At 41.3% G+C, this 27130-nt stretch overlaps 1 protein-coding gene across 1 annotated transcript; it reads left to right on the forward strand.

The window, feature by feature from the left end:
- Window positions 1–386: 386 nt before the first annotated feature.
- LOC130863497 (histone-lysine N-methyltransferase PRDM9-like) lies at window positions 387–20201 on the forward strand. Its single transcript, XM_057753536.1, is given in 11 exon segments — window positions 387–467; window positions 747–870; window positions 1085–1192; window positions 4130–4179; window positions 6202–6346; window positions 8490–8591; window positions 9004–9275; window positions 9582–9649; window positions 11056–11278; window positions 11280–11315; window positions 20082–20201. Coding segments are annotated over 11 exon segments (1329 nt in total).
- Window positions 20202–27130: the final 6929 nt, after the last annotated feature.

Genomic DNA, 27130 nt, shown 5'->3' on the forward strand with positions numbered 1-27130 from the left:
GCCCTCAGATCTCAGAGGGACTCCAACCCCGTGTCCCCAGGATTCCGAGTCCACTGACGTGAAAACAGGTCTTCCAGACCCAGCATGTCAGTCAGAGAGGCGCAAGTGCTCTGCCCTGGTGGCAGGGGCGGGACTGGAACCCCAATCCGCAGATGCTAACACGGGCCCGAACCCGGAAGTGGGATCGGCTCCTGGGTTTAAGGCTCAGTCCAGATCCACTGTGCCTTCCTAGACCATAGAGGCTCAAACAAACAAAAACCAGCTGTGTTGGCTTGCATGGATTCCTGCCTCCAGACACTTCCCTTGTGCTGCTGGGCCTCCCTACTCGCCTATGAGCCTTGGTTACTTCTCCATTCGTAGGATCACAGGAGCCTGGACCCAGGGAAATGTCCTGAACCATGAGCACCCACAAACTGGAAGAGAATAGTCAGGAGGGAGATGCAGCGAGACTCGAGTGGAAGCCCAAGGTACGAGGTTGTCCTAGAGCCGGAAGTATCATGCGGTGTGTGTGCAGAGGGACCACAGACTCCTGGCCTGCACCACCGCACTGGTTTTCCTGTGACAGGATGGTGTCCTGATATGTGAGAGGCTAACAGGCTCGTCAGCAACTGCTGTATCACAGTAACATCCAGCGTTTGCTTAAACGAGCTTCTGGGAATGGCAAGAAAATTTGATCGCTGAGACCACCCCGGGGCCCCATGCTCTGCCCTGCACGTTCTGTTTTTTGTTCTTATTTTTTCTTCCAGGTCAAAGATGAGTTCAAAGATATTTCCATATACTTCTCCAAAGAAGAATGGGCAGCGATGGGAGAGTGGGAGAAAATTCGCTATAGGAACGTGAAAAAGAACTATAAAATGCTGGTCTCTATAGGTAACGAGAAGTCTTGAGATCAGCCTAGGTAAAAAGCAAGTCTCCAATTCCCATGGAGACAAGCTTAGAGGACGCTTTGGGTGTGTGTGTGTGTGTGTGTGTGTGTGTGTGTGTGTGTGTGAATCCAGAGCCCACTGGGCCTTGTGATGTTTCTTTTGTTCCTTCCTCTAGGGCCTGCTTCCTTTTTTAAGAGGAACGTTTTGCTTCTTTTCAGGTCTCAAAGCCCCTAGACCAGCTTTCATGTGTTACCAAAGGCAAGCGATCAGGCCCCAGATAGAAGACAGTGAGGATTCTGATGAAGAATGGACTCCCAAGCAGCAAGGTGAGGGTCAGGAGGATTGAGGTACCCATGTGAAACCAAGGCCAGATTTAGGTTTCAGAAATGTCTCAGAACTAACTTCTGAAAACTATGTTTTCCCCCCTCAAGACTCAAAGGTCAGCAAACAAACAAGATACAAGGCAAAATATAGTAAGAAGCTATCCCTATACATTTTAAAATATCTGGAAATTGTGTACTATTTATATATACAATAAGCATGACATATATACAAATCTGGGCATCAACAAGAAATGTCAAACCCAGAAAGTTAGCACAAGCTCCTGACCTAGTGTCTAGTCTATTTCTTGCTCATTATGAATAATGCTTATATGACCATGGATGTGAAAATGTTCAAGATCTTTTCACTTTTTGTATCTACATAAAGAAATCAGATTGAATCATAAAGTAATTCTACTTTAATTTTGGAGGGACTTACGATTTATGAGAGCTGCACCATTTTATATTTGTCCTCGTCCTTGCCATTCCTTCTTGTGAGCTTTTTTTTTTTTAATAAGTAAACATCCTGAAGAGTAAAGATATGTCACTGGGATTTTAATTTTCCTTTCCCCAATGATCAGTTGTGTTGATCACCTTTCTCTATGCTTGTTGACCTCTTAGGGATCTGTAGAAGTGTGTGTTCAAATCCTTTTGTCGTTGTATTAATTAGTCAGCTGAAGCTGCCATGACAAACCATCAGGCACTAACTAAGTTTTTAAGTAGAAATATATTTCTTGCTGTTCTGGAGGCCAGAAACCCGACATGAGGGTGCCACCCTGGTCAGGTTTCAACAAGGACTTCCTTCTGTGAGTAGGGGATCTTCGTTGTATGTTCACATGAACTCTGTGTGTTCGTGGCTGGTAGAAGTGAGAAGCATCTCTTCCTACCTAGGAAAGAACCAATGTTATCGTGGGACCATTCCCAGGGGTCACCTTATTGTAATTAACTTCCAAATATAATATTAGGAAATAGAACTTATATACAAAAATAGTTGATTTGGAAAAATCAAACGAATCTAATCATCTATTTTTAAGTTATTTTGTGTTGATTTTGTTGTTGTTGAGTTGTAGGAGTCCTTTATGTATTCTAGAAATTAACCCCTTATTATAAATAGTCTTTGCAAATACTTTCTTCTAGTCATTAGGTTATCTTTTCATTCAGTTGTTTCGTTTGATGTTAAGATTAATGTAATCTTTGTTTCTGTTTATGTTTTTGGTATTATATCCAGGAAATCAGTTACATTTCCAATGTTATGAAGATTTTTGTCTAGTTTTCTTCTAATGATTCTATAGATAGTATCATGCCTTAACTGTGGTTCTTAAACCCACGTTGAGTTTTCTTAAGCTTTGTTCTTTTTCATGATACCCTGGGCTGTTCTGATTCCCTTAAGATCCTATATTAACTTTGATATTTTCTTTTTTAAAAAGAGATTTTATTTATTATGTATATTATGCTTGCATGCCAGAAGAGGGCACCAGATCTCATTACAGGTGGTTGTGAGCCACCATGTGGTTGCTGGGAATTGAACTCGGGACCTCTGGAAGAGCAATCAGTGCTCTTAACCTCTGAGCCATCTCTCTAGCCCCAAATTTTGATATTTTCTTAATTCAGCAAAATATGACATTGGCATTTTGGTAATGAATACATTTAATCTGTAGGTCATTTGAGGTAATAGAAACTTTTGTAATATTGTTTTATAAGCCATGAACACAGGCTATTCTTCTGTTTATTTGAGTCTTTAATTTCTTTTAGTAATGTTTTATTATTTTTGGTGTCTAAATATTTTAAATCTTGGCTAAATTTACGACTAAATATTTTATTTTTTTTAACCTTTTAGATGTGCTTTTAAATTTTTCTCCTCCCTGGATTGTTTATTGTTATTGTGTGTGTATAAAAACACAACTGATTTTTAAGTGTTTATTTTACATCCTTCAATTCTTAGTGGAACCTTAAGGGATTTCTGTATAAACGACAAAAGACAATGTAATTTATAAAATTACTTCTTTCTTTTCAGGTTAAGATGACTTGTATTTCTTCCTTTTTTATTTTTTATTTCTTTCTCTCTCTCTCTCTCTTTTTTTTTTTTTTTTTTTTTTTTTTTTTTTTTTTTTTTGGGTTTTGGTTTTGGTTTTTCAAGACAGGGTTTCTCTGTGTAGCTTTGGAGTCTGTCCTGGAACTTACTTTGTAGATTGGACTGGCCTTGAAACCACAGAAATCTGCCTGCGTCTGCCTCCCGACTGCTGAGATTAAAGGTGTGCACCACCACCACCTGACAACTTGTATGTTTTTTTTTTTTTCCCGAGGCAGGGTTTCTCTGTGTAACAGCCCTGACTCTCCTGGAACTTTGTAGATCAGGCTGGCCTTGAACTCGTAGAGTTTCGCTTGCCTCTGCCTCCCGAGTGGGATTAAAGGCACCTTGCTTTGACTTGTATTTCTCTCTTTTTTTCTTTCTTTTTTTAGCCTACGTATTCTAACCAGGATTGTTGGTATTATGTTAAGGAGAGATAGCAAGAATGGGAATCTTTGATGCCTGCTGTAACCATAGAGGAAAGATTTCCAACTTTTCACTGTTGAGGATGATAATGAAAATGACCTTTGACTGCATGACTTTTTTATGTGTACTTAATTTCTTCTTGTTCTTGCTTTATTCAGTTTTTTTTCTTCTTCTTCTCAGGTCTATTTACTTATTTACTTGAACATAAATGCAATAGATATCTTATGAACACAAAGAGGAGATGAGTTTTGTCTATTTTTGAATAAACTGAAAAAAAATCAGCAATGCCCCCAATAGAAAATAGGGTTAATAATATTTCTAAACCAATTTCCATATCACCCATGGGTCCTCCTTGAAGTCTTCATTCAATTATTCTCTGTTCTTGCTGAGTATCCCACGTGTAAAAATAAGCATCAAAACCAAAACAGTGATTTCTCATCACTTTTCAGTTAATCCTCCTTGGGTGCCTTTCCGAGTGAAGCACACTAAACAGCAGAAGGTAAGTCCTCTCCAAATCCTACACACAATAAAACTTTCCTCGTGGATCTAAGCACAGATAAGAGAAAAGGCTTAGAGCACCCTGGGAACTGCTGCTTCCTAGTCTCCTCTGCATCTGCTCTCATCATCATTTAAATCAATAAGAATGTCAACAATAGCAACTGGACTTGTTTTATTTTCACAATATTTGAGATTGTAAACATTTTAAATTAGCAAACCCTTTGAGACAGGGAGTAAGTTATAACTACTGTATAGATAAGGAATTGAAATGTCCGGGAATAATGCCTAAGATCATAGCAAGTAGGGGTGCAGTCAATTTCAGAATTCTTTCTCTAAAGCATGCACAAGCTCTTTACAACTTGGTAAAGTCATAGCGTTAGCCATTTCACGGCACGCACCTGAGTGCTTCTACCTTGGTGTCTTAGTGCTATGTCAAAGTGGGAAATACACAAATATACTCTAAGGGTAGTTTACAGATATGAAGAGGATTTTACTTTGGATGCCACAGATAAAGGGGATGTGATCCTCTCCTCATAGAGACTCATTCTGATAAGAAAGAGCAGCTCTCAGCCGTAATAATATTGAAGTTTGGCAGCAATAGGTACACAAATTAAAAAAAAATGACTTAAGGGGCTGGAAAGATGGTTCAGTGGTTAAAAGCATCGCCTGCTCTTCCAGAGGTCCCAGGTTCAATTCCCAGCATCATCATGGCAGTTCAAAACCGTCTGTAACCCCAGTTCCAGGGGATCCAACACCCTCACATAGACATAAGAATCCACAGAAAATAAAAACAAGTAAATTTTAAAAAAAAAGAAAATGACTTAATCAGGTATGGTGGTGCATACCCATAATTATGTGGGAAACAGTGTCAGAAGGACTCCTGTGATTTTGATGCCAGCTTAGTCTACATAAGGAGTCCCAGGTCAGCCATGGGTACACAATGATATAGTGAGTCCTGAAAGAGAAAATGATGTAAGACTTCCATATAAGGTGTACATTATTCCATTGAAATGTCATCTGTGGGAGAGATTATGAGAAAAACCATTAATCTCACATTAATATTGTATTCAATTGCACGTGTTCTATTCAGTATCGCAAAAAGAATTAGCATTATGGAGGCTGGAGAGAAGGCTCAATGTTAATAGCACTTCTTGTTCTTCTAGAGGTCCTGCGTTTGGTTTCCAGCAGGGCAGTTCAAAGCTGCAATTAGCTCCAACTCCAAGATATTGAATGCCCTTTTCTGACCCTGACAGAACCTCACACTCCACATATACACGCACGCATGCACGCACGCACACACACACACACACACACGGAAATGAAAATAAATCTTTAAAATGAACAATTAGTGTGCATACACATTTATGATTGAGAAAATTAGTGAATTTTCTGGAAAAATTAGTGCAAGAACTAATTAATCTAATTCTAGAGTCAACCTAATCATGATGGCTCAGATCTGTGGTCCAAACACTTGAATGGCTGAGGTAGGAGGAATCCTGTGAGTTTGAGACCAGCCTACAAAATGAGACCCTGTCTCAAACAACCTAATTCCAGAGTCAGCTACTTCCAACACGCCACTTTGCAATTTCAGCATCACTTAGTTATATAAGTACATTTCTGCTGAGCCTCTCTTCACTCTATTCCCAGAGTTACGCTTGTTTACAGGCCTGTTTTACCTTTCCTTCGTTTTCTACATTTCACGTCTCGTCAAGTATCTCCTGCTTTATGCCCTATTTCTCTCTGTAAGACTTGATCTCTTCATTCACCAACTTCGTTGGCTTTCCAGCTAGCCTTCCAAAGTATCCTCCCTCCAGCCTGAAAGAAGCCTGAATGGAGAGCACCTAGGATATGGCCTCTTGCCCTAGATTTGCAGCCATTTAGGTTCTTCTTTTTCTCTTTCTTATTCAGACAGTTCACACACGTGTCCAAGGATTTGTCACACATTAACACCTGAAAATATGTGGAAAGTCATAAAGAGCTACAGAAATGCCTGTTGTGTTTTTATATGTGCCTCTAATTAAAGGAAGCACCTGGAATGCCATTAAATAGTGAATCTAATGTGAAGAAAGTGCCTGGAATAGAAAATTTGCTGGATACAAGTGGTTCAGAACTTGCCCAGAAACCAGTGTCCTCTTCTGGAGAAGGAAATGCCTCTGGACAAAAACCAAGTAACAGTAAATAATTTGGGAACTTTAATCCCTCTAGGTTAACTAGGAAGGTTGATGAGAATGGTCTAGAATGGTCTGTGTAAGGAACTTCAGATAGTTCTGAGCTTGGTCTTGTCTAAGCTTTGGGAGTGGGAATGCTATTAAGCACTGTGTCAGGACATTGATTTTATTTTTTTGTTTTCTTTTTTTTTTTTAAAATATTTATTCATTTATTATGTATACAATATTCTGTCTCTGTGTATGCCTGAAGGCCAGAAGAGGGCACCAGACCTCATTACAGATGGTTGTGAGCCACCATGTGGTTGCTGGGAATTGAACTCAGGACCTTTGGAAGAGCAGGCAATGCTCTTAACCTCTGAGCCATCTCTCCAGCCCAGGACATTGATTTTAAAGGCATACACTTGGGCTGTTATTCACAAGGAGGTACCAGGGCTTGGGCAATATGGAGATGGAAGTTTCTGTCCTGTCTGGTCCTGTAGCCATTCAGTCCCAAAGAAACACACAGATGCTTATATCAGTTATAAACTGTTTAGCCTATTAGCTCAAGCTTATTATTAATTAAGTCTTACAACTTAAATTAACCCATAATTCTTATCTATGTTTAGCACATGGCTTGGTACCATTTATCAGTAAGACATTCTCATCTTGCTTCCTCTGCATCTGGCTGGTGACTGACTCTGCCTTTCATCTTTGCAGAATTCTCCTAGCCTGGTTGCCCCGCCTATACTTCCTGCCTGGCTACTGGCCAATCAGCATTTTATTAAACTAAGACGAGTGACAAATATTTATAGTGTACAAGAACATTATCCCACAGCAGTAATCTGTGACCTTCTGAGTGTTAATGTGTGGAAATAAAGCTATGGTAGCTCCTGTGATGCTTTAAAACAGCAAGTAAAGCATAAAATATCTGATCCAGGCAAAGTGTCTGTTTGCAGACTTTTCTTTCCCACCAACCAGTTCCCAGATAACCAACCTGGAGACTTAATAGTAATTATAAATCCTTGGTCAATAGCTCAGGCTTGTTACTAGTTAACTCTTGCAACTTAAATTTATCCATTTATATTAATATAATAATATATTACATTAATTAATTTATATTCATATAATTTATATTAATTAATATAAATTAAAAATTTATATTAATGACATTCAATTACATGATGTTACCTCTTTTTCATATTTCACCTCCTGTTTCTTCTTCGTGTCTGGGTGGTAATGCCTTTGGCTCCGCTCTTCTTAGCAGCATTCTCTCTGCCCCGAAAATCCTGCCTAGCTATTGATCAGTCAGCTTTTATTAACAATGAGAGCAATACATTTTAATACTGTACAGAAGGATTATTCCACAGCAATATCCAGTAAATCTTCTCTGTGGCAACAGGAACCAAATTCTCACAATGCTGTGTGCCCAGGCTTTGTTCAATGCCTAATCTTCAGCGTGCCCTCAATAAATATTTTCTAAATGAATCAACATGTGAATAAACTGTTTTTTAGTAGAAAAATGTGGGCATATAGAAATTAAACCTGAAAACTCAGAAATTAAAATTGGATTAGGCACTGAGAGGTGGTGGCACAGACCTTTAATCCCAGCACTCAGGAGGCAGAGGCAGGCAGGTCTCTGTGAGTTCAAGGCGAGCCTGGTCTACAGAGCAAGTTCCAGAACAGCCAAAGCTGCACACAGAAAAACCCTGTCTTGAAACTCCTGCCAAAAAATTAGATTAGGCATCTGTAGTCAGTTGAAGACAGAAACTTAGCTTCTTAAACAGAAAGTTAAAGTGAAATAAGAGTATATAGAATGGTAAAAGATAATTTTAATACAATAAATTTCACATTTTCTTTTAAATTTTTTAAAATAAATTTTAGTATTTTAAATATTTATTTTTGTATGTGTATGCGTGTCATTTACATGCCTTATTCCTGCAGAGACTAGAAGAGAGTGTTTGATTACCTAGAGCTGGAGTTATAGATGGTTGTGAGCCCCCACTGTGTGGGTGCTGGTAACCAAACCTGGGTTCTCTACAAGAGCAGCAAGTGCTTTAACTGCTGACCCATCTTCTCTCCAGACCCAAATTTTAGATTTTCTGAAGAAACAGGGATAAATGCTCCAGGTCCACAAACTTTAACTCTCCTTTGTCCTCCAATCCAGAACCAAGGAGAAAAAAGGCTGAAGTGAAGATGTACAGTCTGCGAGAGAGGAAGGACCTGGCCTATGAAGAGGTCAGCGAGCCCCAGGACGATGACTACCTCTGTAAGTGTCCATTAGGACCTTCTCATGTAGAAGGCTTCTATGTCCTGGTATGATTCATCTGGTCATTTGGAGCCTAGATTATATCTACTGTAGTGACTGTGTCATCCCAGCCTGTCAAGCGCTGACCCCTCCCTGGGGAGGGACAGCACCACTCCCACTGGGTATTTAGGCTTGTGCTGAAAAAAGGAAAATGTGGTTTTGGGTTTGCATGTGCGCACCCTCTGTCTTCCCCCTGCCATGCTCCTGGTCACCCAGGACGTCCGTCTATTAAACACCGACATTTAATTTGGTTAAATTAAGTGACTTAGGTTCAAACTGAGAGGAAATGACATGGGTGCCATGGTCTTTCTGAAGACCTTCAGATCCAGGAATGTTCATATGCCTTCCCTAATCCCTGCTGTTCTTATCTTAGATTGCGAGAAGTGCCAGAATTTCTTCATCGACAGTTGTCCCAACCATGGGCTTCCTATATTTATAAAAGATAGTGAGGTGGACGGGGGGCATCCCAACCGCTCAGTCCTCAGTCTGCCCCCTGGACTGAGAATTGGTCCATCCAGCATCCCTGAGGCTGGACTTGGAGTATGGAATGAAGCGTCAGACCTGCCGGTGGGCCTGCACTTTGGCCCCTATAAAGGCCAGATCACAGACGATGAAGAGGCAGCCAATAGTGGCTACTCCTGGCTGGTGAGAAATGCATCCTCTGTCTCGCCACTTCCTTCCTGTGCTTCTGGTATGAGATACTAAGACATGGACAGGGGCCACATGCCTAATTTTGTGTACTGAATGGTCTATGTACAATCATGGAGGTCCTGCTTCAGGATCTGAGGATGAATAGGAATAGGGTGGCACAGAGACAAAGAGAACAGATGTGCACAGGATCCAAAGCATCATGTGGGGCCCCGTAAGTGGCAGAGTCCAGAGCTCAGGAAGCACTGATGGGGGTGGAGTGACATGATTTCACTGTTAACACATCTTTTTCCTGAAACTCAGATCACCAAGGGGAGAAACTGCTATGAGTATGTGAATGGGCAGGATGAGTCCCAAGCCAACTGGATGAGGTAAGGCCGGCAGACCTCTGGGCTCCAAGAAAGGCTGTCACCCACAAAACTTGTCCCTTTCTCTTCCATCATGACTCGCTCTATGGTTCTCATACTCTGCTTTTCTCTTCTATGAACAGTATTTTTTCATTTTGTTAACAGTAAGGAAAAAAAATAAGTTACTAATACTATCATTAGCTTTTATCAAAGCACAAATCTGCTCAGCAAAATTGGAATACTGAGCAAACTTTAATGAGCCTACATTCATTGAAAACACTGGGTTTATAATTTATTCAATATTTATGAAGCATTTATTTCGTGTTCCAGTTCAGAAAACAGATTTGATTACTTGAGCAGATCGATATTTTACTATAGAAAAGTTTGACTGTAAGTCTTCTATTTTTTTTTTTTTTTTGAGAAATACACAGTGCTGAAATAACAAAGGACATTCTGTCTGTGAGGGCAGGAAACGTCCTTAGCTTCAAAGACATCTGTACTGGGTTCTGTAAGGATGTAGGTTCAGATACTGTGTGCCCCAGCCTGGTTTTTTTTTTTTTTTTTTTTGGTTTTTCGAGACAGGGTTTCTCTGTGGTTTTGGAGCCTGTCCTGGAACTAGCTCTTATAGACCAGGCTGGTCTCAAACTCACAGAGATCCGCCTGCCTCTGCCTCCCAAGTGCTGGGATTAAAGGCGTGCGCCACCACCGCCTGGCAACCCCAGCCTTTTTCTGTGAGTCTTATTTGATTAGAAGATAGAAAGTCTAATTAAACTACTGTTTTTCTGTTGTCTTTCCTTTTAAGACAAAGTAACATAGGTTCTCCTTAAACTCCCTATGTAGTAGAGGATTAATTAAATTTCTTATCTCCCTGACTGCATTTCCAGATTATAGGCATGCACCACCATATCCAGTTCTATGTGGTGCTGGGGTTGGAGCCCTGTGTTTTGTGAATATGGGCGGGAATTCCTCCAACTGAGCCATATCTTTAGCCCTATTTTTTGTGTTGTCCAGCTAAGAGACCTCTCAGGTTCTATGGTAAACTGGGCAGGTAGCAGGGAGAACTTTCAAACAAACTGGGAGTCAGTGTAGGATGAAATGTAAGATTCTAGAAACAGAGTACATGACTGGTGCCAAGCTCTAAGGTATAAACTGGGAGATTTAGAGTTTAGAGAAACAAACAGTCACTGCTTTGTCACCAGTAAAGTTAGAAGTCTGAAATCGCTTTGAAAGCTGGGCTCTTGGGGAAAGAAAGGGCTCTGGGGCAGAGTGGCAGGGCTTGGAGCCAGGAAGTACATAACATTGTGAAAGAGATAGGTGAGAACATAGGGGTCTTTGAAAAGAGAGTGGGAGAGTGAGAACATCGGAGCGTGGAAGTATGGAGCATGATTAAGGGGCTAGACGCAGATACGGAACCTTCCTGTTGTCTCTAGGTATGTGAACTGTGCCCGGGATGATGAGGAGCAGAACCTGGTGGCCTTTCAGTACCATAGACAGATCTTCTATCGAACTTGCCGGGTCATCAGACCAGGTTGTGAGCTTCTGGTCTGGTATGGGGATGAGTACGGCCAGGAACTGGGCATTCAGTGGGGAAGCAAGAGGAAGAAAGGACTCACAACAGGAAGAGGTAGGCACTGCTGTGGTTCCTTAAAAAGAAAACAAAGAAAAGAAGGAATTTTCCTTGAAAATTTTTGTGTTTCAACTCTTTTTTAAATTATTTATAGTAAACAAAAGTGAAGTTTAAATCCATTGGAGAAAAATGAAAATTTCAAGCACTTCTCTAGGAGGCACACCTCAAGTGTTAAAAAGCTTACCATAAACAAACTGCATAAAAATCAGCATCTAGGGCACTCAGTAATACTAGTAGCGAAAAGGGCCGGGGAAATGAGAAAGGCAGGGTGAGGCAAGAAAATGAAATGTAAGCACACTTTTAATCCTAGACCTTGGGAGACAGAGGCAGGTGGAGCTCTGAGTTTGAGGCCAGCCTGGTCTACAGAGTGAGTTCAGGACAGCCTGGACTAAATAGAGAAACCCTATCTTGAAAAAGAGACAGAAACAAAGAGAGAGAGAGAGAGAGATAGAGAGAGAGAGAGAGAGAGAGAGAGAGAGAGAGAGAGAGAGAGAGAGAGAGAGAGAGAGAGGAAAAGAGAGAAAGAGAGAGGGGGAGGGAGGAAGGGATGAAAGGAAAGAGAGAGAAGAAAGGAAGGAAAGAAGGAAGGAAGGAAGGAAGGAAGGAAGGAAGGAAGGAAGGAAGGAAGGAAGGAAGGAAGGAAGGAAGGGGCTGGAGAGATGGCTCAGAGGTTAAGAGCATTGCCTGCTCTTCCAAAGGTCCTGAGTTCAATTCCCAGCAACCACATGGTGGCTCACAACCATCTGTAATGGGGTCTGGTGCCCTCTGCTGGCCTGCAAGCATACACACAGACAGAATATTGTATACATAATAAATAAATAAATAAATATTTAAAAAAAGGGGGGGGATGGAAGGTGGTGGCGGGGAAGAGGCAGAAATCTTTAATAATTAAATAAATTAATAAAAAAAAGAAAGAAAAGTTAAACATGAACAGGATTCTTCAAAGTCATTTTTAGAAACAGGAATCCACAGCAAGGAACAGACACAAACCCCATCCACAAATGAGACCCTAGATACAACATATTTATCCTACTCAGAGGTAGTATAAATTGAAAACCCAAAAACTACAACTCACTAGACAATGATGGATCATGTCTTTAATCCCAACACTTGGGAGATAAAGGCAGGCAGAGCTCTGTGAGTTCAAGGCCAGTCTGGTTTACAGAGCAAGTTCTAGGACAGTTGGAACTACAGGGAGAAACCCTGTCTTGGAAAAATAAAAACAAAAAGCAAACAACAACAAACTGCAACTCAAATCTCCTGATTTTACATGGCTTAATCCAGATGTTACCCACCCCACCCCACCCCAGATTCAGAATGAAATGTGAGTCAAACAGGGAAAAGAGCTGTAGACATTCAAAACTGTTCACCTTGAAAAGCCAGTATCAGGAAAATACTATTGTGTTCACATAATATATCTGTTGACATGAAAAAGCAGTAAGTATGTCAAGGAGGGTTAACACAAGGTATATTTTCAAATGACAAGCAGAATCTCAGACTTTATAGTAAGTGAAACTTGAAATGATTGACTTCATATCCTATGATGTTCTGATTTGAGGCACTTCTACCCAGTGGTTGTCAAGCTGCCTTGTTCTGCTCCGACAACAAAACAGTGCTTCTCTCAGTTCTTCTTTCTTAAAAAATCAGTGCACAAACACTTTGATTTCTGGGGAGATTCATCAAAGAATCCTCTACGTTAAAAACATCTTAGAAGTATAGCTCCTGTCCACTCACAATGAGAATACGTAGGACAGACAGGGTAAGCTGCCAGTGTGGTTCCCTCCCACCTTGACTACGTCAGTATCAAGAGGAAGTTCTTCTTACTCATGCCTCTATATTTACTTCCATGGCTTTTGTAGGATATGGTGAAATGTTGTAAATTGAAAAATCTCCAACTTTTGCCTACCCACCAAACTTTATAAAGAAATTAAAACTGGGTGACTTCAAGACCAACATAACTAACTTAGCAAGACTGTGTCAAAATAAATACAGGATTGGGTGTTGCCTGGCATGTGTAAGGCCCCCACCCCTTACTTTCAAAAGAAGAAAAGAGGGGGCTGGAGAGATGGCTCAGAGGTTAAGATTACTGACTGCTTGCTCTTCCAGAGGTCCAGAGTTCAATTCCCAGCAACCACATGGTGGCTTACAACGATCTACAATGAGATTTGCTGCCCTCTTGTGGCATGAAGGCATACATCCCAGAACACTGCATACTTAATAAATAAATAAATCTTAAAAAAAAAATCAAAACTTAGCTGCGGATATAGCTCTGTGATAGGTAATTGCCTAGCGTGCACAAGACTCTGACTTCTATAACCAGTATCACAAATAAAAGTGAGGAAAGGAAAAAGGGAGGGAAAGAAATAAAAGAAAAACAAATAAAGAGGGGATTAAATCTTTACATATTTTACTAATGCGCAGAAAGATTTACCCCAAACGGATTGATGCTAATCTAACAAACTGATGTTTGACAAATTTCTAAACTGGTAAGACCTTCTAAGAAATGACAACACTAAAATAAGTTACAGAAAATAGAGGTGTGCACAAATACACAGTAGACAACACATGTACACAATGAAAGCATGTACCATGAGCTTACTGCTGATTTTGCCACTACCATTCGGTGGTTCAAATCATGACTTCCTAATACATACACGAGATTTTAAAAATAAATAAACATGAAGGAAATCCAAGAAAATATAAGGAACTGAAACACAATGTAAGAAAAAGATCACTGTAGATAGAACTTTTCATCTATGATGACACATTTAGATAGATGTTCTATTATCATAACAAAGGCAGAATAAATTATCTGATTATATTCTGTTTACTAAAGGATGCTAAATTAATAATAGAACACTTACAGAGGTAGAAAGTGGTTCTAATACCATCTCACTTATTAATCTTTGATAGGTGCTGATAAAACTGAAAGACATGATGTGCTGGCTAGTTTTATGTCAACTCGACCCAAGCTAGAGTCATCACAGAGGAGGGAGCCTCAATTGAGAAAATGCCTCCCTACGATCAGGCTGCAGGCTAGCCTGTAGGGCATTTTCTTAATTAGTGACTGATGCAGGAGGGCCCAGTCCTTTGTGGGTAGGGCCATCCATGAGCTGGTGGTCCTGGGTTCTGTAAGAAAACAGGCTGAGCAAGCCAAATAGAGCAAGCCAGTAAGCACTCCTCCTCTCAAGTCCTCTATATCAGTTCCTACCTATAGGTTCCTGCTTCAACTTCCCTCAGTGATGGACTGTTACCTGGATGTTTAAGCTGAAATAAATCCTTTCCTCCCCATGTTGTTTTGGTCGTGGTGTTTCATTACAACAACAGCCACCCTAACTAGGACACATGATCAATCAAAAGAGAACATCTTTGTAGTTCCCAGTGTGGAACCCTGTGCCTCATGCATGGCTCATGAAGACTTTACCAATGAGCCCCATCCTCCCTCAAGAGAAAAAAAAAAGCCTTAAAAGCAATTTAGATATCTACATGAATTCCTAATCTAGAATCAATTGTTTTATTTTGTAATTAAGAGAGGGGAAGTGTGGATGGTTCTACCTATCCATAAGAATGTGAATGATCAAATATATCCCAAAGGCTAGGTTCCCACAAACTGTATGTTCACATGAAAATATTCACCTGGTATGACATTCATACCAGGAAAGCAATTCAAAGGCTATTACTCAGCTGATGTGCCAGGTAGAAGGAGCCATTCGGACTTTGCCCTCCTTGCCAACCCCTTTCTGGACAACAGTGAAACAGATCTTCATGGATGATGGATTTAGTACAGAAGCCATGATCAGAATCAGGATTGGCATGACACACAACTGTATTGACATTTCAGAGTCGTGTCAGTCAGAGTTGGGCTTCTACTGAGGACGCTGGCCCTGCTGTAGTCATGAGCATAAGAACATGGTTCTGTTTGGACGATGTTTGATTCCCTCTTCAGAGAAAGTAGCCTCCATCAAACAGCTCTGACTTTCTGTTGCTGGTTCTTCTGTGGATCTTCAGGAACTTTGTACTTTTTCTTCTGTCCATGTACTTTGCAGCCAGGCTTTCACCCAATCAAACTTTAGGAGCCAGCATCCATTTGAGAATCCCAAGCAAACACGGCATAGTACTTTGAGTCTCATCATCAGGAACAATTATATGCGATACTGTACTGTCAAACTCAGCACTTTTTTTTTCTTACGAACTTTCTCAAGTTTTCTGAGGGTCAGAAGCAAGTTCATTGCCTGTAAGCATCCATACTTTTGCTGCCCAGAATTCATGGCCAATCACTTGTTAGTTGAGAATGATTCATTCTTCTCTGGTAGCAACAATAATGATCACACATTGTCTGTGAGGTGTTTTGAATAAGAATGGCCCCCACAGGCTCATATTTGAATGTCATCAGGAAGTGGAACTCTTTGATAGGATTAGGAGTGTGGCCTTGTTAGAGAAAGTGTGTTACTGGGGGGTGTTAACTGAGGTTTTCTGTCCTGCCCAGTTCCCGTAATGATTAAGTCCCAAAGAAATCACACAGAGGTCTATATTAGATATAAACTGATTGGCCCATTAGCTCAGGCTTCTTATTAGCTCTTATAACTTTTATAACCCATTATTCTTATCTCTGTGTTAGCCATGTGGCTCAGAACCTTATTCAGCAGGGCAGTCACACCTTGCTTATTCTGTGGTCGGGTCAGGACCCCTGAGGAATGGGCTTCCTCCTTCCCAGAATTCTCCTGTTCTAATTGACCTGCCTCTACTTCCTGTCTGGCTACTGGCCAATCAGTGTTTATTTAAAATATAATTGACAGAATACAAACCATTCTCCCACATGGGAGAGGATGGACTTTGAGGTTTCACAAGCCCATTTGAGGCCCAGTATCTTTCACTCTGCCTGAGGATCAGGGTGTAGCCCTCAACTGCTTCTCTAGTACCATGCTTGCCATGCCTGCCACTATGCTCCCTACCATGATAATATATGTAAAAGGAGACTGTTTATTCATTTCCTGGCTGCCCAGACCCAAATAATCACACAGAAACTATATTAATTACAACACTGCTTGACCTATTGGCTCAGGCTTCTTATTAACTAACTCAACATAGTAAATTAACTCATTTCCATTCATCTGTGTATTGGCACAAAGTTGTGACTTACTGGTAAGGGTCTGGTGTCTGTCTCCTTGGGCAGCTACATGGCATCTCCTGGACTCTGCCTACTCTCTTATATATACTTATATACTTTCTATATATACTTACATACTCTCTTATATATAGACACTCTCTTCCATCCTAGCTGTATTCTTCCATGCCTTAGGCCAAAGTAACTTTATTCATTAAACAATAAAAGCAACACATATACAGAATGACATCCCACATCATCTGTACTAACCTCTAAAACTGTAAGTCAGCCTGCCAATTAAATACTTTCTTCTATAAGAGTCATGGTCTCTCTTCACAGCAATAGAACAGTGACTAAGACAGTCTGTATAACCCATGGGCCACATACCAAATATGTCAGCAGCATTCCTGGAGACACCACAGGACAGTATCCATCTTCCCATTCTTTTTGCATCATGGAATGATAAGTTTTTCTGATAGCCAAGTGGTAGTCACCAAAGTGTTATGCTGGAGCAGCAATTCCACTACTTTTGAGTGACCATGACTGCAGGTTTCATACAATGGTGTCCATCCCACATGATCTTTAACATTTGGGTCATTTCCACTTTGCAAGAAGCATTCAACAGAAGGTTATTGCCCTTAATAGGAACATTATGAAGCAATCTCTCTCCTCTGTTATTTTTTTTCCTGGCCATAAGTTTGGGTGACAGCTTTATGTGCAGGGGCTTGGCATCATTTGTCTGTGAGTTGAGCTCTTCAGCAAAGGTGGGAGTTGCCTGGTGAAAGACTAAGGGAGTCATCTGATATGTTACTGTTTCTCCTGAATGTGACATCAACTTGAAGTCTGCCCGAAGGCAATGAAGAACAGTCATTAATATGTTTTCTACAAGCACGAAATCTCTGCTGGTTCTTGGAATGTTGCTCCCACATCCCTTAGAAGTAGGACTGGGAGACCTGCTGCAACCTTGAGATTTCCATATGCCTTACTGAATGAAGATCTTTTACACAGACCTGCCTCTCAGAAGTCTTTTTATGCTTGCTCACAGCGTCTGAAGACAGTATATGCTCAGCCAATAGTAAAGAGACTTTAGTCAAGTTTCTAAAATATTCAGATTCTACAAGAGTCAGTTGCTAGCTAATAAGTCAGTTTCACCATTTACTGGTGAACACTCAACTGGTGGTTGGCTGCAGGAGGCTCTCCTTCAATTCCTCTTTGGCATCAAAAATCTACTACCTTCTTTCATGGCCTTAATTCTGCTCCTGGTTGATCTCAGCTAAAGATTTCTTCTGCTGTCTCTTTGAGATGTTCTAACAGCTGTTTTAACCATCTTGGAAACAACTTCATGAGGATTTGTAGAAACAGATTCATGCACTGACCCTTTCTAGGTTTTGTCATCGTTTTGAGGCTAGGTTTATACTGACACTTTATTCATACATATCTGACTCTCTTACTTCAATGACTTTAAGATTAGAGGCAAAGCCAGGCGGTGATGGCGCACACCTTTAATCCCAGCACTTGGGAGGCAGAGGTAGGCGGATCTTTGTGAGTTCGAGACCAGCCTGGTCTACAAGAGCTAGTTCCAGGACAGGCTCCAAAACCACAGAGAAACCCTGTCTCGAAAAACCAAAAAAAAAAAAAAAAAAAAGATTATAGGCAAAAGAAGAAAAGTTCTCAAGTACCCACCAACTCTTTTATTGAACTGGTTTATTCTGGTCCTTTTTGTTATTTTAATTTCCTTCTTATTGGTAAATAATATGAATATGTCATCATGTATTATATCAATTAGTTGTCAAGTAAATTGTGGTTTTATGTTAGGAGATAAAAAAATATAAAATTAACAAAATGATTTGAATGCCAGCTCTTTGGAAGCTGACTCACAAGCTAGGGAAGAATGCATACTTGTACAGATCTGTGCAGAGTCAGGAACTGACTCTGGCTTTGAAGAAAAGTAATCCAGGAAAACTGTTTAGAAACCTGTGGAGTAGGGGTGAATATAAAGGATACTGAAGGAAGATAACATTTGGGAGGAACAAACAGTTGGTCAAAACGGTCTCACAGAGAAAGTAGCTGTTGTAACTGGCTCAATGCATGAAAGGTTTGGACTTTTGAGAACAGGCTGAAAACACTTAATGGAAGGAAGTAGATGACAGAGAAATACACATAAACCTGTTAATGTAGAGCTTATCACTTGTGACTGGTTCCAGGACAGTGGAGAATGAAATGTGGGGTTTTCAGTTCTCCATTCTAAAATGATGCTTTGGCTGATTTTCTAAAATATAATGCAGTGTGCAGTCACCTTAGCAATTGCTTCAGTCTCCGGAGATGTGGGGGAAGGAGGACTGCATACAAAGAGTTGTGTGTCTAATAGTATTTGACTAAGGATATATTTTGAAACGGGATTTTATGTTATATTCGAAGAGGGCTAAGAGTAAATGAAATGAGCATGAAGCCTGAGGGAAACCATTAACTTTCATTTTAAGATTTGTGGATTACTGAGAAAGACAATTTATAGCCAAGCTGTGGCAGCAGAAGTCAGGGTTTTTTATTCAATAGGATCCAACACATTCTGCCTTCTCTAACCTGAATTCTACTTCATGAGACTTCCCAGTTGAATATGTATTTTTGAATGAGAAAACAATTTCAAATTCACTTGTGTTGCTTCTATCTACCCACTTGCCCACAGATGTCAATCTTCTACCCGGATGAACTCCAGTTTAACGCATACATCCTTTTCCCTTCTTAGGAAAAACCATGAAAGGAAATTCCACCTAAGTCAGGAAGTGTTACTGTGTCTCAATAGAATGAAGTAGGTGGGGAGAATGCATGGGGAAAGGTGCTTAGGGATCTAAGTAAGTGAAACGGGGTAAGGTAGGATGTAGAAGACACTTGTCATTTGTAGGGCATGCTCAGTGCTGCACTGTAGTGATGAGGCGAGCAGACCTGCTTTTCATCCCACCCAGCTCCTGCACTGCTAGCTTTACACCCGAAATAACAACACACAAATTGTATTCATTTAAACACTGCCTGGCCCATAGCTCTAGCCTATTACTGGCTAACTCTCACATCTTGATTAACCCATTTCTATTAATGTGTGTAGCACCACAAGGTGGTGGCTTACTGGGAATATTCTAACCTGCGTCCATCTCGGAGACGAGAGCTATGGCATCTGCCTCACTGCCTTCTTCCTCCCAGCATTCTGTTCCGTCTACTCCACCCACCTATGTTCTGACCTATCAGGCCCAAGCAGTTTTTTTTATTAATTAACCAATGAAAGCAACACATAGAAAGAAGACCCACCTACATTACTGCACCATTTAGACCAGAAGTAAAACTGCCTCTGATCCTACTTGGAGGACTGTAGTCTGCATAGTCTGGCTGACATGTAATGTTACCTTTTATAAATTTCTGTAAAAGATGTAGAATATGGAATAAGGGAATGCCCTCACAATTTGCACCTGATGGGAGACAATTTGTGTTGGCTGTTGTTTGTCTTAAAACAAAATTTCACCCAATAGCTAACCCCAGGTTGTCCTTGAACTGAAAGTGATCAGTCATGAACCATCAAACCCAGCAGAGTTTGTGTTGTTAACACATGCAGACTGAGTAGTGGGATAGGCTTGACCACAAAAAAATAAAAAATAAAAAAAAAAAATAAAAAAAATCAGATGCATAGGCAGTTTATTATGTTCACTCTAACCAAAAACTTCATCTTTTCGCAGAATTAGGGACAGAGATCCATCCTTGTCTTTTGTGCTCTTTGGCCTTCTCAAGTCCAAAATTCCTTAGTCAGCATGTGCAATGGAATCATCGCACTCAAATCTTCTCAGGAGCATCTGCAAAGATAAACTCCAAACCAGGGGATCGCAGTCCAGATCAGCTTCAGGAACAGCAACATTTTTATTCACACAACAAAAATGACAAGGTCAGAAGTCAAGATGTCAAAGGAAAGTCCAAACCCATGCATAAATGGACAAGACAGATTTCAACAGCCTTTCCCAGCACACTTAAAGGAAAAATGAGATCTGAGGAAAGTAAGAAAACTATGGAAGAAGAGCTCAGAACAGAGCAGAAAACAAATACAGAGGATGCAGTCAGATCATTTATTGGATCAGAAATCTCAAGAGTTGAAGGAGAACATGGGCAATGTTTCAGTGATAAGTCAAATGTCAATGAGCAACAGAGGACACACAGAGGGGAGAAGCCCTATGTTTGCAGGGAGTGTGGGCAGGGCTTTACAGAGAAGTCACACCTCATCCGTCACCAGAGAACACACACAGGGGAGAAGCCCTATGTTTGCAGGGAGTGTGGGCGGGGCTTTACACAGAAGTCAGTCCTCATCCGTCACCAGAGGACACACACAGGGGAGAAGCCCTATGTTTGCAGGGAGTGTGGGCGGGGCTTTACACAGAAGTCACACCTCATCCATCACCAGAGGATACACACAGGGGAGAAGCCCTATGTTTGCAGGGAGTGTGGGCGGGGCTTTACACAGAAGTCACACCTCATCCATCACCAGAGGACACACACAGGGGAGAAGCCCTATGTTTGCAGGGAGTGTGGGCGGGGATTTACACAGAAGTCAGTCCTCATCCATCACCAGAGGACACACACAGGGGAGAAGCCCTATGTTTGCAGGGAGTGTGGGCGGGGCTTTACAGTGAAGTCAGTCCTCATCCGTCACCAGAGGACACACACAGGGGAGAAGCCCTATGTTTGCAGGGAGTGTGGGCGGGGCTTTACAGTGAAGTCAGTCCTCATCCGTCACCAGAGGACACACACAGGGGAGAAGCCCTATGTTTGCAGGGAGTGTGGGCGGGGCTTTACACAGAAGTCAGTCCTCATCCGTCACCAGAGGACACACACAGGGGAGAAGCCCTATGTTTGCAGGGAGTGTGGGCGGGGATTTACACGGAAGTCAGTCCTCATCCGTCACCAGAGGACACACACAGGGGAGAAGTCCTATCTTTTCAAGAAGGATGAGAAAGCCAATAGCAATAGAAACACACCTCAACAATTACAGGAAGACAAATGTAGCCTCTAAACATCTTCTCACTTATTCTACTAAAACTTCTGACAAGTCTGATTTTTCTAAACTCAAGAATATAAAATGGTCGGGCAGGCACACCTTTAATCCCAGCACTTGGGAGGCAGCGGCAGGTGGATCTCTGTGATTTCGAGACCTGGTCTATAGAGCAATTTCCACGATAGCTAAGTCTTTTACATAGAGAAACCCTGTCTGTAAAATATATATATTCAGAAAAAAATGTCCATTTTCCTTTTTTTTTTTTTTTTTTGTCTTTTTTGTTTGTTTTGTTTTTTGGCTGTTAAGTCTGGACCATAGCCTCCAGCCCCTGGCATCCATCCCAGCGCCCCTGGCATGGGAGTTGCTTTAGTCTGGACTCCAAATCCCAGCATACTTTCACAGGGTATTTAAGTGGGTTTCCAAAGGAGAAACACGTGGATCCGGGTTTGCATGGGCTTCCCGCTCTCCTGTCCCTTCACCATGTGCTTGGCCACCCGAGAGCACCGAACTCAATAAAAACGATGAGCATTTTGATTTGGTTTGATTGACCTAATTGGATTTCTTTGCACCTGCGGAGCTGCCCCTTTTTATTATTTTTTTTTAACAGCTGAGTTTTATCTTTTTGGGTCTTTGTTTGTTTGTTTGGTTTGGTTTTTCAAGATAAGGTTTCTCTGGCCGGGCGGTGGTGGCGCACGCCTTTAATCCCAGCACTTGGGAGGCAGAGGCAGGCGGATCTCTGTGAGTTCGAGACCAGCCTGGTCTACAAGAGCTAGTTCCAGGACAGGCTCCAAAACCACAGAGAAACCCTGTCTCGAAAAAGCAAAAAAAAAAAAAAAAAAAGATAAGGTTTCTCTGTGTAGCTCTAGTTGTCCTGGAACTTGTTCAGTAGAGCAGGCTGGCCTTGAAATCTATCTGCCTGCCTCTGCCTTCTTAGTGCTGGGATTAAAGGTGTGCACCCCACTACTACAAATTCCCATTTTCATGACATGAGATAAACTAGAAAAACAAAACAAACAAACAAAAAAACAGAGAAAGGTTCCCTGGGTATTCAAAGGATGTCTCACAATTCTTTCACACACATATCCCTTCCATTTTTAAATTTATTCTATTTATTTATTTAGCTTCCTGATCTAATAAAGCTTGTCTCCATACACGTCTGAAGCCCGAGTACCTCATTCTAATCACTGGAAGCAGAAAAAGTCAGGAGGGCATTAGAGAACTCATACTCTGAGTTTAGGTCTTTGTGTAATTTTAATCCCGGGAAAGGTACAAGTCCGAGACCACTATAGTATTGCAGAATCATAGCCAGGCAGGTGTGGTGGCGCAGACCTTTAATTCCAGCACTTAGGAGGGAGAGGCTTTCTCTACTCTCCTGTCAGGCTCCTCCTCTGTTTTTGTTTGTTTGGTTTTTGGTTTGATTCTTTGTTTTTAACTAAGTTTCTAAAGACTCAGGAGCCAGATGCTGTGGTGAAAACTACTAGCTCAGAGAGGCGGGGAAAGCACTCGGTTGACCATCCTCCTCAGCGTCATCCCAGAAAGAACATTCTCCTATGTCATCTGAAACAAAAGCTCCTCTAACCAGATATCCCTCCTTCTACTTCTTGTGTGCCTCTCTCTACAGCCTCCCGACATGCTCTTATTCTCTGTGGATTTTTCCTTATCAACTAGTTGCTTGCTCCACATCTTGACCTATGGTTGATTTTACTTAATCCTGTTTACAATATTCAAGCAGCAAAACTCTTAGATTAAAGGTGTATGCTAGGGCTGAGCCACACCACAGCTAGAAGCATGTTTTTCCAGCAAATATCCTACAACAACTCTTAGCTTCTTTCAGCCTCTGTAAACTCAGAGATAAAATCCAGACAGAGTTGTATATTCACATGTATGAGTACATGTGAGGGTCAGCCATAATAATCTAAGTCTGGGCAGAAAAGAAGTTCTTTACTTCCTCCAACTATTATCACTTGGGTCTCTGGCCATCGATAAATTTTTTTTTTTTCCCCGAGACAGGGTTTCTCTGTGGCTTTGGAGCCTGTCCTGGAACTAGCTCTTGTAGACCAGGCTGGTCTCGAACTCACAGAGATCCGCCTGCCTCTGCCTCCCGAGTGCGCCACCGTTGCCCGGCTCATCGATAAATTTAAATGGAGCTTAGAGTCTCAATAGTTTACCCTGAGACAATGCCTGGCAGGCCGACGCCCAGCCAAGAGCAATGCCTGGCAGGCCAACCCCCAGCCAAGAGCAGATCATTTAAAGAAAATTCCTGGCATTCCAAGCACTGTAGCTAGAAACACCTGCCAGCACTAAACCAGGACACCCCTAGACAAATGTCAGCCAATAAGGGTTCCTGAACCTCAGAGATCCCTTACCCCCACCTTTACTACTATAAAAACCCAATTCTAATTGAGATCCAGGCTCTTTAGATATTCTAATACATTGGACATGCAGAGACCGAGTCTGCAAACTTGATTAAAATAAAGGCTCTTTGCTTTTACATATGGGTCTCTGTCTCCTTTGTTGACTTTTGTGGGGACCCATGGAATTGGGCACAACACATCATTGTGTGAGTATGATTGTGATGGTATACCTACATGCATGTATATATTGTATTTGTATGTGCATGCGTGGGTATGTTTATTTGGGTCTGCCAGTCAGGGAAACAGTGCAATCACTCCATTCCTCTAGAGTAATCCTAGAGTCTCATGTGTGTTTTTATGTGTGTGTATGTGTAGATAAATAGAGAGGTAGATAAATGTTAGAAGATAGATTAGATATGAAATGAAGGAGAAAGAGCTCGAGGTGAATAAATGCCTGAATGACCTAGAAATGACAAATATAAGGCTGATGAATATGATGAAGATAATCTAAGACCTGAGAATGAAATTCAAATAGGAGAAAGAAAAACTGAATCAAGATGAAATGAAGGTGGGATTGAAAATCCCAATTGCCCAACTAGAAAATTCAAAGGAAAGCTTTACAAGTAGAGAGAATCAAGTAGAAGACAGAAAGAATATCATGTCTCAGAGATTAAACAGAGTCTAGATCAAATAAAAGGAGAATGAAAAAAATTAGAAATACAGGAAGGAAACACACAGAAAATGTGGGACACCATAGAAAACTAAACCTTTGAATTCTAGGCATAGACAAGGGAGAAGAATCCCAAGTCAATGGCATAGGCCATATCTTCAACAAGATCATAGAAGAAATATGTGGGGGGCTGGAGAGATGGCTCAAGGGTTAAGAGCATTGCCCGCTCTTCCAGAGGACCTGAGTTCAATTCCCAGCAACCACATGGTGGCTCACAACCATCTGTAATGAGGTCTGGTGCCCTCTTCTGGCCTGCAGGCATACACACAGACAGAATATTGTATACTTAATAAATAAATAAATAAATAAATAAATAAATAAATAAATGAAATATGTGGAAGCTTTTCTAAAGTAGGCATATCTTGGGATATAAAACAAATCTTTTTTTTTTTTTTTTTGGTTTTTTGAGACAGGGTTTCTCTGTAGCTTTGGAGCCTGTCCTGGAACTAGCTCTGTAGACCAGGCTGGTCTCGAACTCACAGAGATCCGCCTGCCTCTGCCTCCCAAGTGCTGGGATTAAAGGCATGCGCCACCACCGCCTGGCCAAAACAAATCTTTAAAAATTCAAAAAGATTGAAATTATTCCTGGTGCCTGATCTAATCACAATGTAATGAAACAAAACTTATAAATAAATAAGTAAATATGAAAACTTGTGAAGATTAAACAGCCCATTACTGAATGATGAATGGGTCAAGGAAGAAATCAAGAAAAATTAAAAACTCCCTGGAACTGAATTAACAGGAAAGCACAACACGACAAAAGTTCTGGGACACACTGAAAGCATTCCTATGAGAGAAATTCATAGCTCTAAGTACCTACATGGAAAAAATCAGAAGGAGCACAAATAAATGGTTTATGATGCAACTCAAAAAGTTTGAAAGCCAGTCAATGGCAAGAAATAATTACAATAAGAGCAGAAAGCAATGAAATAGAAACAAAGAAAACAATACCAAGATTCAGCAAATCTAAGAGCTGGTTCTGTGAGAAGATAAACAAAACTGGCAGGGTGTTGGCCCAATTGACTAAAATAAAGAATATTCTTTACTTATACTACTAGAAATACCACAGGGAATGGCACTATGCCTGAGGAAGACAGACAGCCCAGACATGAGTCCTGTACCCTCTGTCCCTCACCTTGTGTCTCATGTCCCCGTTTGACAACTGAAGAGCGATGGCCCATCTTCAAACATTACAGGAGTTCTTCCTCCCACGCTCATCCTTTGCAACAAGAATTAAAAACTTCTACATGGACAATGGAAGGACTGTGAGCCTAATGGGCATCACAATACAACAGTTATAAGAACAGCTAACCACCATTCAGTTCCAGGACTGAAACTTCATAAACAGCAAGTCCCAGTGTGGTATGTCATGACCACACAACCCTGAGAGTGACACTTCTTGACCACAGAGCCGCAGGATGATACTGTCTGACTGCACTGTCCCAGGAGTTGTAACTGAACATAGTGTGCTCACAATCTGAGTTTGCTGAATGCAAAGCCAAAGATCATAGTCAGTACACAAAAGAGTGAAAATTTGCACTGCCTCCAAGCAGGAACACACAGCTCTCAAAGATGTTGTGCTCTCCCTGAAAAAAGATAAGGAATTTAGTTGGGAAGTCTATACACATTCATATAGGGAAGGCGTTTGGGGTGGGCACATAGCTGAGATTGTTCAATTTAAGATACACACTTCTGAGCTGGATGGTAGTGGCGTGCATCTTTAATCCCAGCACTTGGGAGGCAGAGACTGTCAGATCACTGGAAGCTCAAGGCCAGCCTGGTCTACAGAGGAGTTCCAGGATAGGTGCCAAAGCTACAAAGAAACCCTGTTTCAATAAACAAACCAACAACAGCACCCCCCCCCCCAATACACACTTCTCTGCATGCTCAGGTACAGTCACAATTCAAGAAGAAAATGTGGCAGAAATGAGTGTGCTCATACACCTTGTGGTAAAGTTGTAAAAATAAGGAAAGATAAGTATTCTGGGGGTAATCAGCCTGTACCCCAGATGTTTAACAGGAACTAGCTGATTGCCTTCACTATGAGTCTCTGACAACTATAGCAGCTAGAAAATCATAATAAAAGGCCCTAGGAGACTAACCCCATTTCTCTAGACCCCTCCTTTAGCCTCACAGTTTCCTAGAAACTGGAGGCTCCTTGATCTTCCCGTAAGCAAGCAGTCCTTAAACTTAGATGTGATCAGAGAGAGCACTTTGAAGAAGAGTTAAAATCTGATTCACCCCCAGACCTTTTGTGGCTGCTAACAGCACAGTGGTCGGTAGCTTGCTTCCTTGGAGAGCCAAAACTAGCCCAGAATTCCCTGCTGAGGGGCTAGAGTGATGGCTAGGGGGTTAAGTGGCTGCTCTTCAGGAGGGCCTGAGTTCAATTCCCAGCAATCACAGGGAGGCTCACAACCATCTGTAATGAGACGTGGTGCCCCTCTTCTGACCTGCAGGGATACATGCAGGCAGAACACTGTATACATAATAAATAAATAAACAAATAAATAAATAAATATGAAAAAAGAATTCCCTGCTAAGTCTAGCCCAACATCCAACCCTGAAAAACCACAAACTAGTAAACCATGTTTCTGTTATACTACTAAGATTTCAGGTGAAAACCAGGAGTGATGGTGCATGTATTCAATCTTAGCACTCAGAAGGCAG

Source organism: Chionomys nivalis, chromosome 2 (assembly GCF_950005125.1).
Source record: "Chionomys nivalis chromosome 2, mChiNiv1.1, whole genome shotgun sequence".
In the NCBI taxonomy this organism is placed as follows: domain Eukaryota; kingdom Metazoa; phylum Chordata; class Mammalia; order Rodentia; family Cricetidae; genus Chionomys; species Chionomys nivalis.